Here is a 15,305-nt window from a genome sequence, read left to right as displayed (position 1 = left end):
AAACAAGGGATATACAGGACTTAAATTTCGGTGATATTTCAGATTGCATGTGTTGCTCAGTGTATAACATTCTGTGTGCCAAATGTGGATGATCCGTAACTGAAAACACAACCTGTACCTGTTTTGTCCACTAATCTCAAGCATAAATCAGAACACCAGAAACCATAAAATCGATTTGTTCCTAGTAATTTCAACAATTTCACAGACAACGTTGATTTGAAATCTATGTCGATTGTAAGTTCTATTATTAAATTTTATTAATAGACTACAGTTTGCTGGCTTATATTATTTCTCCACAATATTCATTCCAATAGTAAACTACAAAGACAAGATAACAAAATTAATTTAGGATGTAGAGAAGAGAATATCAAATAAAATAAAGGTAAATGGTTTAATATTTTATCTTTCACATTACTTTTATATTGTTATGTATATACATAATGTGTATATTACACCCACGCTAGATACACATGATGAGATATGCTAAACTATCAATGGCATTTCTTCAGGATACTGCTTGAAAACTATGAAAATAAAATGCTTATCTTTGCACAGCTTTTATATATATAGTAGCATCCACAATCCTGCAGCCTGTATATGCAGCAAATTGCTAAAAAACATATTTTAAATAATGTAATTAATTTTGAAATATCTTTCATACTTTCTACCTTTCTTCCTAGAAATTTTAACACTCCTTCACAGTTTCTTTATTATCTACACATATGTATATTTTATTTTCTCAATTATATTAATAATTTTATTCAACTGAGATATTTTAACATAATAATTGGTACATAGATAATATAGATGATATAAATGAATTTTTATGAATGGTTATGTAACATTATACAAAATTAAAATAGAAATTTTTAGTTCGCGCTTCTAATATTGAATCAAATAATTCCTAAATAAATTGAAATTTTATTATGTTTCGTCAATTAATATATATATCAACAGCAAAAAAATTATCGTTAGGACTATATTGTCGAATGTAAACGAAAGAAGATCAAAATATTTTCATCCTATCATCCTACATACTAGAAATGCAAAAATGTTTGAATTTAAAAACGAAGTTAACACACAGATGTAAATAGTGGATCACAGAAATCTGAGCCCTGCTAACAATTGATCGACATATTCGCTGCAGATGTTATAAATAAATATACATGCGTTTTATAACAGACACGTTTATAGAAAGATATCTAAACAGAATCACGCGTTCACGCATTCAGATACGTTCATATAAAATTTTGCTATTTGATAGCCGAAACTTTACATCCATCGAACCTGTGTACAAACAAGATTCAGACATTCATCCACTTTCCAAGCATTCATTACACAAATTTATTGTTTATGTTCAGAAACGTATAGTTTATATTTTGATATTATCGAGCGAGAAGGAAACATTTTACCATCGCAGATATGCGTATAACAATTGAGTTTAAAACGATTTTACTTCTACAACCAAAATAAAATGCATTTCATCGAAGAATTTCGATTAAGATAACGCATAATATTTTCTATTTTCTCTTCTCTCGGTTTATCACGCATTTCGCGGTTGCCAGAGGTAATACCGTTTGTAAGTAATAGTGCACAGAGAGAAATTTTTGAGCATCAGTGCAAATCACGCTTCGAAAATTTTCTAATAATGTAACTTTTCGTTCTTTTATTTTTTTTTTTTTTAATCGTATATAGTAACGAAATAATTTATTTCTCGAAAAATATCTATGAATTGACCAATGATTTATTTTTTTATACGTGCACACCGCATGTTACTGCCCATGGAGCTTATAAATTATTGCAAGTTTTAACATTAACTTGTCAGATAATAATACTAGACATAACAACAATATATGTTTGTGATCTATTTTTATAAATAAACAATAATTTATACAAGTATAATTTTTAAAAAATGTATATATATAGTATATAGAAATTGAATATTTATTTTAACTAGATAATTTTGTTGTGATTTTAATTATTTAATTTGAAACAATAGTCCAATAATTATATAATAAATATTCAAAAATTAAATAATGCGAGGTCAAGCGACAACAAGAATTGCAATTGCTTATTTATACTCTCATATTTAAAATACTTATAACAATATCTAATTAGCAAACCTTTCACACTTACATGCAAGACTGAATTTAGTCTTTACACTTTGTCCAAACTTCCAATACGTACAAAAGATTTACTTATATAACAAAGAATCTTTATAATACAATGTTGATCAGGTAATCATTGGAACACAAGTGGTGAGCTATTAAATCAATGCACAACAATAAAATATAAATGCCATTTTATAATACATTCATAATATGTAAATTATTCATGATGAGGTAGATAATTTAAAATTATCTTTCCCCATAGTTTCCAAGTAAGCCCCATAGGCAGATTATAAAAATTCGAAAAAAACTTATAGCAACACGAAATAAAGCTAGTTCGAATTTGAAATAACGGTGTGGAGATTCGATTGACTATATATAAATTTTTTTCTTCGCTACCCACGTTTATCACAGTCCACGCATGACTCGTTTTGTCTCTTAGTATTTTGAAGTCCTAAACGCCAACAACATTTGAGCAATCCTTCGGGTTGTTTAAATACAAAACACCCATCTAACCCATAAACACCACATGACTAGAACATCATAGAGCGCAAAGACAAAACCTTGTCTGCCGCTTAAAAAGCGAAGACATTTGTTTAGTCTAGCTTGCGTTGTTCGCATAATTCTTCTAAACCTCCAGTCTTTCTGCATAAAAATTATAACTCTTTATTTGATATCTCTAGTCATGTAACGAGGGTATACTTAAAATATAGACCATAAGAGATACTTACAATGATGGGAGATAGGGAGTACCCGTATGATCTAATCGATGTTTATCTTCATTTTTCCAGCTTGAGACAGGAATATGTGGAGGTGGCAGGAAACTTCTTAGCGACTGTACAAGCTGTATTGTATCCACCAGCGCTGTAACAAAACCAACACAAAACATACATTTCATTTTCATCAATGGAGAAAGATTGGCATGATCTAAAAAGTAGTCAAAGAAACACAGTATTTAATATCTAATAACATCACGCATCGATATTATGTAAAATATAAATAATTTATAAGAAGAATCTATTTGTAAACCTAATGGAAATATTATATTAAAAGATAAATCATGACAGATGCTATGTATTTTATTACTTTTTTGCAAAGCTTCTGATTGTTTTCCATATGGCTTGCACATTGCAGGACGTACACAAGCTTTCATCCTTGCCATGTTCTTCATAACTTCTGCAAAAGCCCTTACTATTTTTTCTTGTCCTCCTGTAAAATTATAAGAAAATAATCATTTTTTAAAGACATAAATTAATAAACAAAAATAAGACAAAATTTAAGATATAAATTAATAAATAAAGACATAAATATAAACATAGTTTCAATTTCATAGATTGAATATTATACATATATATGATCTATTAACCTTCTGAATTTGAAGATGCCCGAGATCCTTTCTCATTTTCTAATGGCCAAGCTCCATTATGTAAGGCTAACAAATCCTTATTTGCATTTCCTATCCCTTGTAAATTTCCCAAACCAAGCCCACTAAGATTGTCCAAATTATCTAAATTCGTTCTTAAGAAGTCTGTTAATTTATGATCAGACATTGGAATATTAGGTATTAAGGATTCATAATGCTGTTTCCCAGTGGCTACTTTTTTTTCTTGTGACACAGGTCTATGTGGAATATTTAATGATGGACGGCTTGGAGGACGTTGAAGATTCATTTGGTTCCCAGCACCTCTCATTTCTGCCAAATCTGCTGTTGATCCTCCTCCCATGTGAGTATTTGGATTAGCACTGCTTAATGTCTATAATATAAATACATCAAATGTAGTTGATTTAAAAATATGTAAAAGTTAATTCTTTTTTTTATAAATAAATTATCAATAAAAATGGCTTTTGTGCTTACTGCTTGAAAATCTGTGTTATGAGGAAAACTACTACGTAAAAGAGAAGCTGTTGTTTCATTTTCTTGAATGTAAGTTGGTGCCATATGTCCCATTTTTTGAGTTAACTCGAGTTGATTTTTGTAATAACGGCAAGCAGGATTTGGACAGTTTTGTACCACCTCTATTATAAATTCTTTTTCCATACCAAAACATTCCCGTCCGATAGTGTATGATTCCATAACAGCTCTAACTGTCCCTTCTAAGCCCAAATGTAGACCATGTGGACCATTCATATGCTTTAACATCACAGCATTTGCAAAATGTTCATAGGGCAATATTATTTTCCCATTTTCTCTAAGCACTAGCCTTCCCTGAGAGTCCAAAGCTATTCTTGATGCCATCATCCTATTTATACATTACAGAAAATGTAATAAAAGGATTGTAAATTTTACATAAAAAGTTATGTTTTATAAAAAAAACTATACAAACAGTTTACATTTATATATAAACATACAATATAATATATTAATACATAAAGACAAAAGATCAAGCAATCTTACTGCAAATAGGCAGCACTTGGTATCATAGATGCATCCTTGAATTCAGAAAAACATTGCAGCAGTTCGATGCTTGGATTCCAACCTTTATTTTGAAGATAGGCTTGTAATAACATATACATCTTTTCAGTAACATAACCAGCGCTACTTGGTGTACCAGGGTAACCAGATCCTCCACCTGGTGGTCCCATTTCGGTTTGCATACCTTTGGCAACAATGTTTTTCATAGTTTCTGCTAAGTCCATCCTGTGCAAATAAAATCATCTTTTCAAAATAAAGAAAAAGATTTCATATAATTTCTACAATTAAAAAATTAAAAAACACATCATAAATATAAAATTAAGTAGACTAAACTGAATTGCTAAAGTTATGTGTAATATCAGTTACAATTTTCGTAGGCGGTAACATTTCTCTTTCTTATAATACATAGAAAATTTCGTTAATTTCTGATGAGTTACATCTCATAAAAATTAATTTACAGAATAGTACACATTGGATAAATTAATTCGTAGAAAGCTATTGTTGAAAATATTAAGATGTACAGTAGCCGTACCGATGCTAATTGACACATGTAATAAAAAAGGGTCAGGAAAATGTGTGTAGGTTGCCAGGGTAGCAAGCTTGGCATTTTAAAAATCCATGCATATTCGAATCCTCCGGCCATTGTTATTTTCGGGATGAAGACGTCTAAAGAAACGATAAAAAAACACTGATGCGAGCCACCGCCCCCCTTTAAAAGCGGGGGGAATGAACGTTTTGGACACTCACCCCGTTACCGAGCACGACTTTCACTCACTCGAAGTGTAACCGGGAACACTACAGGACCCGCTTATCACCCTAATCGCCGCTACTTGGCATACCCTCATTAATGATTCTCTTCACATTTACAAATAACATAAATCGTGATAATTATTTCCGCAAGGATTGTTTGCGCGGCTGGCCACCAGAGGCGCATTGCCTTCACGATTTTTACTGTATCCACGTATGTATGCACCTACGGCATTTCAGCGCTTACGCGACGCCACTTTGCGCATTTATCAATATTACTTTTTGCAATTGCTATCACCTCCGAGACAGCCTTCCAATTTTTCCTATCGATTTAACTAAAAACTATATATTATGACTCTCATCTATATCACGACTTGTATTGTCTTCTTTGTATTTTGATTACAACGAAATGACTTTCATTTTCTCTCTAATATATTTCATAAAATTTAATCTCTATATTTGATTATACATATGTATATTGTATTTCATTAATATGTATCCCTAATTATTGTTTTTGAAGTAAAACAATCATTTTATATTTCATATGTTAAAAGTATGTGTAATTGGATAGTAAAATGTAGTACATATAAAATTGAATAATATAAGTTATATTTTGAAATAATTTTATATATAAAGCAGTATTTTAATATTGCTCCTATAAATTTAGTAGTGCTTACACTACTCTTTCTCGACTTAGAAATATGATAACAAGTAACATAATTGCACACTGAATGTTTTGTGTTGTTTATAGAAAATTATTTTCCATTTATAAAAGCATTGCAAAATTGTAACTACACATGCTACTTTATTATAATTACTCGTTTAATTATTAATGAGGAGTATAAATTATATGTATAATTAACACAACTAAAAATAAAGTTTGCATTCTCAACATTATAATTATATATATATTTTTATAAAACATATATAGATAAATAAGTACGAACATACATTTATGCACAACTTAATTTCTAAAGCTAATTGTATTAGCGATCAGTTTATATTAATTTGTGATATTTCATATTAATATCTACTATAATGTATTACATATATATTATTTGTAACGTTGTATAATAATGTCCTTTTATAAGTGAACATATTGAAGTTCATCTTTAGAAAAAATTCAAATTTAAATTACTTACACACACAGCAATGATACCAATTACAAAAGCAGAAAAAAATATTCCAAAGAGCGTAAACATGGCCTCGCGGTATAATCACGCTATTCAGCGAGTTTTAGCAAAATTAGAAGCATCCATAAATTCGGAAAATTATTATGAAGCTCATCAAATGTATAGAACTTTATACTTCAGGTGGGCCAACAACGTAATTAATCAACATCGTCAAAGAATCGTTTTTATAGAATCGTCGATATGATTGCTTAACCTCTTCTTCCAGATATCTTGGGCAGAAAAAGTATTCGGAACTTTTGGAATTACTATATAATGGTTCTACTCTTTTATTACAACACGAGCAAGTACGTAATCTATTCCACTTTCTCTATTTTTCATTGATTTTACAAATATGTCGCGAAAAAAACTATTTTCAAAATGATGTCATAATGCACATTCCTAAGTGTTATTTACAAATTCCCTTCTCGAACAATCTATAATTAAGTTCTATTATCAGTTATCATTAATGTCTGTTATATTAAAATGTATTTTTATAAATAAAAATTAAAATGTTGTGGAATATTCTAGAATATTTTAAGATATAATGAGATTATGTTCTATATCAATTGATAATACTATATAACATTGAGTTGTATATAGCATATTTGCAATTATTTATGCATATTATACAGATGTATAAAAAAGTATTGTAATATTATTATATTTTATTACTTATAGCATGCAAGTGGAGCTGACTTAGGAATCTTATTTATAAATGTTTTAACACAATCAGGAACAGAACCTTCTCAAGATTATTTTGAAAAAATTACAAACTTGTTCAGTATAATGAGTCCTTTATCACCTGAAAGAGATGTATTTGTACAATCTGCTCTTCGATGGAGTATAAAAGGTACAGAATATAAAACAGGTCATCCAGATTTGCATCAGAAAGTAGCACAAGTATTTTGGAGAGGTAAATCGATTAAGATAATAAAAGTCTTTAAATATACATTCATATAATAATAATAATATTAAAGAAATTTGTTATACATTTTCGTAGAAAAAAATTATATAATGGCAAGGCAACATTTTATATATAGTAGAGATGGTTCTGGATGTGCTGCGATGCTTGTCGAGCTCCATGAGCAACGTGGTTACAAAAATGAAATAGATCTTTTTATAGCTCAGGCAGTTTTGCAGTAAGTACGCGCCTCATTAATTTAAGCATCTAAATAGTATTTAAAGTACATTAAAACAATTTAGAAAATCCTGTTAACTTATTTTTAGATACCTTTGTTTACAAAATAAAACTACTGCACAGGAAGTTTTCAATTCTTATACATCACAGCATCCAAAAATAAACAGTGGTCCACCATATCTTCTTCCTTTACTGAATTTTTTATTTTTTTTATTAAAAACAGTTGACAGGTGAGTACAAATTTTATCTCATTTGTTTAATTATTAGAAAGTTGTAGGAAATTTGTAGCAATATTATATTCTGCACTTCATATTTTTCAGTGGTAAACTCGCTGTGTTCACAGTACTTTGTGAACAATATCGAATATCTTTAAACAGAGATCCATGTTATCGACAGTACTTAGATAAAATAGGGCAATTATTTTTTAACGTTCCATCCCCACGTCCTCGCAATCAAGGATTATTTGGTACACTTTTACAATCATTTTTTAATGGTCTTGAAGATGAAGGTTCAGATGATGAACAAAGAAACACAGCTTCAACTTCACAAACAGCACAAGAGCTTGACTGATTAAAAGTTACACGTCACTGTGCAATGTGATGAAAGTAAATAATGAACTTTATATATATGTATATATATATACACACATAATATATATATATATATATATATATACACATATAATGGTATCCCATATATTTTTAATACACACATTGCGTTGATCTAGTAGATCTTCAAACATTGTATTAAAATTAATTTTCTTAAATGACTTGTACAGATAAACTTATTTAAAATAAAAATATGTGGGATGCATTCCTAGAGGAATTTTTCAAAGTTATAAGTTAGGAACGGTTTTCAAAAATTCATTCATCAGAAAGTAAAACTACATAGAAAGAAGATATTTGTTAAAAATAATGACTCTTTATACATGTCTTTCTTTATATCACCATGGAAGGTCTCTTTTGATACTATATTTGAACTATTATTTGATATGTTGCAACTTAGTCGAAACTTTCAAATTATACATATGGAATCTTATTTAAATATCACAATGAAGCTTAAAAACAAACTTGAACTTTGAACAAAATCCTTGTACTAATAATTATATATATATAATGATGTATGTTCAAGAAAAAAAACATGTATTTGAGTGTAACTGCTGAAATGAAGATTTATTTTATATAAACTTAATCGTGTGACAAATAAACGTTACATTATACACTTATAGCTACAGAGAAGGAGTGCTTAATACTATTTGTTGCTGAAATACTAAATGAGTGAAATTAATCTTATGTATGTAACTGTCATAGCGGGAAGTAAAATATTTATTTATCAAACTCTGTACTAATATGATTTATATTGTTTACAAATTTTAGCGAAAAAAGAATGTATATTTAATTGTGAAAATGACGTGGCCATGATTTTGTAACAAAGCACTTTTCAGTACTAATAAGAATAATGTACAATTGCTGTGTATTGAATCCAAAAGTACAGGACAAAAATATGATGAAGGATATAGATTTATAATAAGTATATACATATACAAACATATGTGTATTCTTGTAGTATATGTTATATGTATTATGGGTGTAATAGCTTATTTTTCCATAATTTTTGAACGCAGCAAGCATTTTGCAAATATGCAATGTTTAAATTTGTTACAAACTCACATGGTTCCACTTTAAACAAAATAAATTAAAATTTGTTGATAAAATAGATTTTTCGTATAGTACATTGACAGACGTGATATGTATTTGTTTTTCATATTAATATGCGCGCGAACATTGATATAATTTTACATATATTATTTAGGAAATTATTAAAATTTATACCATATACAAATATTATATATATGAACACATTATCCTTAAAAGATTTATCACGAAACGATAAATAAATTGAAATACAAAACATTGGAATACTGCGTATATAGATATTATACATAATAGTAAACAAAAATAACATACAAGTAGAAATCTTATTTTATTTACAATTGCAACTTAAAACGTCTTATTTCAGGTCCATTTTTTAAATATAACTATACTGGATGTAAAAAGAAATGCAATGTCTCAAGGTATCTCAATTAGAAAAACTAATCTGAAACGAAGCAAACAATATAAAAAGTTAATTCCAATTAACTGTTCCTAACTACATTCATTTCTATTGAGCAATAACTGAATATATGATATTATAAATTAGTTATAATATTGTAATCGAGAAAAATGATACTGATTGATAGTAATGCAGGATAATTTATGTGATAATTCTAAATAAATATCAATTATCAATTCGTGAATAAATCTTGATTGTTAAATAAAAATACACAGCTCTAAACAAAGAAACATGAAAATAATCAATATCATAATATAGTTAAAAAAATTAAGGATTGATCTTTATTAATATTTTTATTTAGAATTGGTAAGCAACGAATAATAGCAATGGGAATATTTAAATGTTGATGATTAATACAGCAACATTTAGAATCTTATAAACAAATATAAAAATAAAGTATAAATATTAAATTTTTTTATGTAACAATATAGGAGAAAAACTTTTAATATTCGTGTTTATATAAATGTAATATTCAAATTTCTCTTAATAGTAATTTATGCAACTAAACTTTATTTTTCAAATGAAAATTTAACTCACATATACAAGATACGTTTATATTTAGTTGCAATAATAAATGTACAAAGTTCTTAAAAATTAATGAAGAGTATGGAATTTATTATACTGTATGTATAAGTAATGCAATATTGTAATTCACATAATGTAATACCTTTTAAATGTATAATTAAAAATTATCTTATATTTAATTTCTTAATGTACCCATAATAAGCATTTTTCAAATAATTTATATCCGTGAAAGCATTATATATGTATATAAATACATATTTCACACAGAATTCATATATGTATATATTTATGTTTCTTATGAATAATTACAAAACATAATTCTTTTAAACATATTTTATTCTTTTTTACAAAATTAATAAAAAATGTGTGCAATACAAAGAGTTATGTAAGTAAATATTTATAATGTCATAACAAGATTATACCATCAATATTCTTCAAAACCGGGAATAGGAAATTGCCTAGAAAATGTTTCAACTTCTTCTCTTAAAGCTGTAACCTTTGCCTTTATGTTGACATCGGTATTCAATACCCTTTTATAGTCAATAAGTTTAGGACCAGAAATGTTAGACACTTCCTTAGCAAGTAATAGCCCTAAAAGAAATTAGAATCAAAGAATATTTTTTGTACACTTTTAATATTTTCAATTCTATTCTAAGATATTATTTTAAAACATAAGCACCTCTGTGTATAAAATCAACAACTTTATCAATATCTTTTTCAACTAAACCACGAGTGGTTAATGCAGGTGTACCAAGTCTGATACCACTGCAATTCAATGCACTTTTATCACCAGGCACTGTGTTTTTATTGCAAGCTATGGAGATACTCTCCAAAATCTTTTCTGCTTTAGCTCCTGTAATGCCTTTATTTCGTAAATCTACAAGAAACATATGAACATCAGTTCCACCTGTACTGATTTTATAGCCATGCTCCTGAAGTCTTGAACATAGTCTCTTTGCATTAGCTATAATTTGTTTCTGATACTGAAGAAATTCTGGTGATTTAACTTGTTTCATTGTTGTAGCTATGCCTGCAATTGCATGATTGTGAGGTCCACCTTGTAGTCCTGGGAATACAGCCTGATTAATTTTATCTTCCAAATCATACATAATTTGTTGACCATCTTTTCCAATTTTTCTGACTCCCTTACGAAAAAATATAACACCAGCACGAGGTCCTCTAGTAATGATAAACAAAGAAATGTTCTTTGATAAGGAAATAAGAAGCTATTTACCAATAAGCAATATTTGCTAACAATTACCTTAAAGTCTTATGAGTTGTAGTAGATACAACATCACTATATTCGAATGGACTAGGAATTAATTTAGCTGCAACTAATCCTGATACATGAGCCATGTCACTAAATAAATAAGCATTATTCTCATCTGCTATTTCCCTGAATCGCTTGTAGTTTAAGCATCTACTATAACAGGAAACACCTGCTATTATAATTTTAGGCTTAAATAAACTTGCTTCCTCAGCTAACTTATCATAGTCAATTAAACCAGTATCAAGACTAACTTTGTATGGCATTGATTCAAAAAATATTGATGTTGCAGAAACCTTTTTAGTTGCAGAAAAAAAACCTAGAAGATTGAAACAAAAGAGTTTAACATCTATAATAGCATAGCTTATAATGTTTTAGTATGAAAATTTTATGTGGTACCATGTGTAAGATGTCCTCCATCAGGAAGATCTAAACCCATTATACGACCATGAGGCTCAATTAAACCTGTGTAGACTGCAAAATTAGCTGGACTTCCTGAATATGGTTGTACATTACAACCCCATTCTTCAGGATTTAAATCAAATGCTTCCAAAGCACGTTTTTGTGCCAACAATTCAATTTCATCAATGTATTCATTTCCTCCATAATATCTAAATATATAAGGACAGTTTTAACAATTGATAAACATATAAATACCTTAAGAGATAATGATAATTGTAAGTTATAAGAAACATACCTCTGACCAGGAAGGCCTTCACTATATTTATTGTGAAGACAAGAACTCAAACATTGCAAAACACTGAGAGATGTAAAATTTTCACTAGCAATCATTTCAAGACCAGACTCTTGCCTCTTTTTTTCCTTTTTCATTAATTCAAAAAGTTCTGGGTCTGTTTCCCAGACATTCTTATAAATTATTTCAGGCATGTGCTATGTAATTAAAAATTCAAAGAATTTTAGTGCCTATTTTATATATTATCAATATACTTATCATTTACTTCATATAATAGAAATAATTTATTAGAATAATGCTATACTATTTCCTGAATATATACTTGTTTATTTCTTAAGTCTGCAGGGGATATTGCAAAATAGTGTTTAGTTATTAGTCTTTTTATTATCTTGATAAAGTTCAAAGTGTTTTTACCGATAACCTTGTGTATAGCATGACACAATGAGATTTTCTTTATCAAGAGGCATATATGTTTTACATACAAGACTCTCTGATTACTACTCCCTATTAATTACTTATTTATATTCAATTATTTCTATTACTTATCAATACTTTGATTAATATTTTTTAAATTTAAAGAAATATAATATAGATTCTTAGAAGCATTTTAACAAATAAAAAAATTGTCCAAAGAAATTATACATTAATAATCAGATATATAATATATAATATAATATATAAATATATAAACATTTTTATACAACTTATTTAATTATTATGCAAATAATAAAATAATAAATTAAATATAATATACAGCGATAATTATAAATAATTATAAAAAAATTTTTAATATATAAGATAATTATAAAAAAAACTGCATAAAATATTATTTATGCAAAAAAGTAGCATTATTACTACTGATTGTTCAAACAAAGATTAATTATAATGAGAAATAACTTTTGCAATCACTCACGAATTTAAGTGTACGACACGTGGTTGAAAAATGCACGTTAGGATTTGAATCTTGGAAGACTTCTGATAGTCCTTGAAGAACACGATCTTTTATATGCTGCATACGGCTGATTAACAGATTGTCAGCCAATCGAAAACCGTAACGATTTAAATTCGCCCAATTCATTGTTATAACAAATAGTTTCTTAAATCATATATATACAAAAGTTCATGAAATATACAAGGTGATTAGAAATTTCTTAAATCATTCATATTTATTGTAACTGACACATTTAGCATTTCGCGTAGTTGCATTCTTTAACCTAAAAATTGTGTAGGACTTCAACTTCAACGGTTCGCAATTTACACGCGCGTAATTTTTAAGTGTAATCGTTTTGTTCAACTATGAGAAGTGATTTAAATGATTCGTAATAATAAAAAATATTTGAAATTGTTAATTTATATAGCAATCTAAAATTGTTCCTCAATAAAATATACAACTTTCAAATAAAAAGTGTCATATTATTACATGAAGATATATGTTTTAAAAAATAAGATTCCTGTTCATTACTAATTTATAAAGAAATCGAATACGTAGTAATACGAGATGTAGTATAAATTTAATATAATAGAAAGCGAATTTTTTCTGTAATTCAATAAAATATTTCAAACATTTTTTTAGAACGATCGAAATTGATTGTAATTATCAAATTGAAATGTTTTAATAACTGTTATAAGCGATTAAAAAAGTTTCTTGTTGTTGGCCTTTCTTTATAAAGGATATAATAGACCTAGACACTTCCTTGTTGTACCAGTTTAATTAAAATTCTTCGACCATTTAACTTCACTTTATAATTATTCAGTTCGAAATATTTCACTGAATTGCAATGCAACTTAGTACATGCTTTAAATGTTTTTCTAATAAGAAATAATGATAACAGATTTTACAGTTTTACTATGGGCAATACTGCTTTGAAAGTATGTAATTCACTATCGACATACTTACTTTCTTCGAATACACGCAAGTCTATAGCGTATATATCACATTTCTTAGCGACCAATGCACTCCACACTTTTATCAGAACCGTTTAAACGTTCTTTTTTTATCATATTACAAAAACTTTAAATATTTTCGTCAGATTGATTGTTTCTTCTCATCTTTAATGATAACTTAGCGAACAATAATACTACATTGGGAAATTAATGTTGTTACAATTATGACGAAATTTCTAGGGTACAAACATTTATGTAATTGCCATTTCGTAATTGGATAAGCATTATAAACATGAAACTGATCGCATAATTAAAAAGGCAAACATTTGAAAATTTAACAATTTATTTAAAGAGATTATAATACACTTGTATATATGTACTTTGTAATAATTACTTGTTAATTATATGTTCATTCCAAAAAATGTTTACAAGTTAATTTCTTGTCGTGATAAACAGATTATCATAACAATTTTATACTCGCACACAGCATTTTTTATTTTGCTTCTTTTTGTTATTTATTATTGGCATTTTAATATTTAGCATCCCTGGAAAATTCCGGTAATTGAAGAAAAATTAAATTTCGTTATATATAAATCATCATATGCTAAGTAAAAGTCGTATTTTTATTCAATACGATTTGATAATATTTGTCCTCAGTCCACTAAAGTAACACAACGTACTATTGATTGACAAATGCTATTTAAAGATAAATAAAACGTTTCTTCTTTTGTCATTTTTTTACTATTAAAATAATTAAAAGTAAAAGTAATAGCAATAAAAAGTAATCCAGAAATATTTATCCATAATATTAACCTAGAAATTTTTTAAGTTTGTTTTAAATTTGTATGTTAAAAAAATTAAAGGGTATTTGAAGAAGATATTGATAATATTGAATCATGAAATGATAGAAAATATCTGCATTATACGTTAATGTTACTATTAACCTATCCGCTAAATTTAATACCGCTTTTAAAAAGGAAAACAGTTTAATTATATACAATATTTATATCCAATATTTTATCTCAACAATGAATTTTTCTTATAATGTAATTTTTTAATCAAGTATTTCGTACTAGTGTCATTATATAATTTTAAATAAGTTAATGTAATGTCGAACAATAACATTGTTCTAATATAAATATTATCTCAATCCTTAAAAAGAAAATAATATTAAAGTAAACGTACGAAGAAAAACGAATTGAAATATGTCACACTGAAATCATGTGAAGATAATCAAATAAATTC

At 27.6% G+C, this 15,305-nt stretch overlaps 4 protein-coding genes across 11 annotated transcripts in view; 2 read left to right on the top strand and 2 right to left on the bottom strand.

Moving 5' to 3' along the window:
- Positions 1 to 3,851, top strand: part of LOC117210692 (methyltransferase-like protein 9) — a 44,298-nt gene extending 40,447 nt beyond the window's left edge. Inside the window, exons 6-7 of one of the 4 annotated variants that reach the window (XR_004488139.1) lie at positions 43 to 234; positions 2,900 to 3,172. Coding sequence is in view for 3 of the 4 variants with exons in the window: in XM_033453968.1 (XP_033309859.1) it covers positions 43 to 92 (50 nt within the window). In the remaining variant the exon portion in view is untranslated. Of the gene's footprint in view, positions 1 to 42; positions 555 to 2,899; positions 3,173 to 3,726 lie in introns of those variants that run through there. The other 3 variants (XM_033453980.1, XM_033453988.1, XM_033453968.1) reach the window with 3 other exon arrangements.
- Positions 1,665 to 5,467, bottom strand: LOC117210680. 4 transcript variants are annotated; one of them, XM_033453943.1, is made up of 8 exons: positions 5,269 to 5,462; positions 5,054 to 5,187; positions 4,504 to 4,746; positions 3,964 to 4,348; positions 3,475 to 3,862; positions 3,195 to 3,317; positions 2,840 to 2,972; positions 2,697 to 2,753 (listed from the first exon to the last, which is right to left on the bottom strand). In XM_033453943.1, the coding sequence occupies exons 3-8, from the start codon at positions 4,743 to 4,745 to the stop codon at positions 2,705 to 2,707; spliced, it is 1,320 nt and encodes a 439-aa protein (XP_033309834.1). In that variant the 5' UTR covers position 4,746; positions 5,054 to 5,187; positions 5,269 to 5,462; the 3' UTR covers positions 2,697 to 2,704. The 4 variants fall into 4 exon arrangements, with proteins under 4 accessions (XP_033309825.1, XP_033309844.1, XP_033309834.1 ...); XM_033453924.1 differs by lacking the exon at positions 5,054 to 5,187 and having other exon boundaries at positions 5,269 to 5,467; XM_033453934.1 differs by lacking the exons at positions 5,054 to 5,187; positions 5,269 to 5,462 and having other exon boundaries at positions 1,665 to 2,753; positions 4,504 to 4,745.
- A 951-nt stretch (positions 5,468 to 6,418) lies between these two features.
- On the top strand, positions 6,419 to 9,791 carry LOC117210707 (Golgi to ER traffic protein 4 homolog). The gene is made up of 6 exons (XM_033454002.1): positions 6,419 to 6,581; positions 6,667 to 6,745; positions 7,119 to 7,353; positions 7,441 to 7,579; positions 7,668 to 7,808; positions 7,899 to 9,791. Exons 1-6 carry the CDS (start codon positions 6,421 to 6,423, stop codon positions 8,146 to 8,148), a joined length of 1,005 nt encoding a protein of 334 aa, XP_033309893.1. The 5' UTR covers positions 6,419 to 6,420; the 3' UTR covers positions 8,149 to 9,791.
- A 742-nt stretch (positions 9,792 to 10,533) lies between these two features.
- LOC117214531 (serine hydroxymethyltransferase, cytosolic) lies at positions 10,534 to 14,195 on the bottom strand. 2 transcript variants are annotated; one of them, XM_033460716.1, is made up of 7 exons: positions 14,074 to 14,195; positions 13,090 to 13,272; positions 12,180 to 12,373; positions 11,882 to 12,093; positions 11,477 to 11,801; positions 10,895 to 11,394; positions 10,534 to 10,806 (listed from the first exon to the last, which is right to left on the bottom strand). In XM_033460716.1, exons 2-7 carry the CDS (start codon positions 13,252 to 13,254, stop codon positions 10,640 to 10,642), a joined length of 1,563 nt encoding a protein of 520 aa, XP_033316607.1. In that variant the 5' UTR covers positions 13,255 to 13,272; positions 14,074 to 14,195; the 3' UTR covers positions 10,534 to 10,639. The 2 variants fall into 2 exon arrangements, with proteins under 2 accessions (XP_033316607.1, XP_033316598.1); XM_033460707.1 differs by lacking the exon at positions 14,074 to 14,195 and adding an exon at positions 13,859 to 14,023.
- Between the last annotated feature and the right edge of the window lie 1,110 nt (positions 14,196 to 15,305).

Source organism: Bombus bifarius, unplaced genomic scaffold (genome assembly GCF_011952205.1).
Source record: "Bombus bifarius isolate JDL3187 unplaced genomic scaffold, Bbif_JDL3187 scf7180000007970, whole genome shotgun sequence".
Taxonomy (NCBI): Eukaryota; Metazoa; Arthropoda; class Insecta; order Hymenoptera; family Apidae; genus Bombus; species Bombus bifarius.
This window is presented reverse-complemented; position numbering and strand designations above follow the sequence as displayed.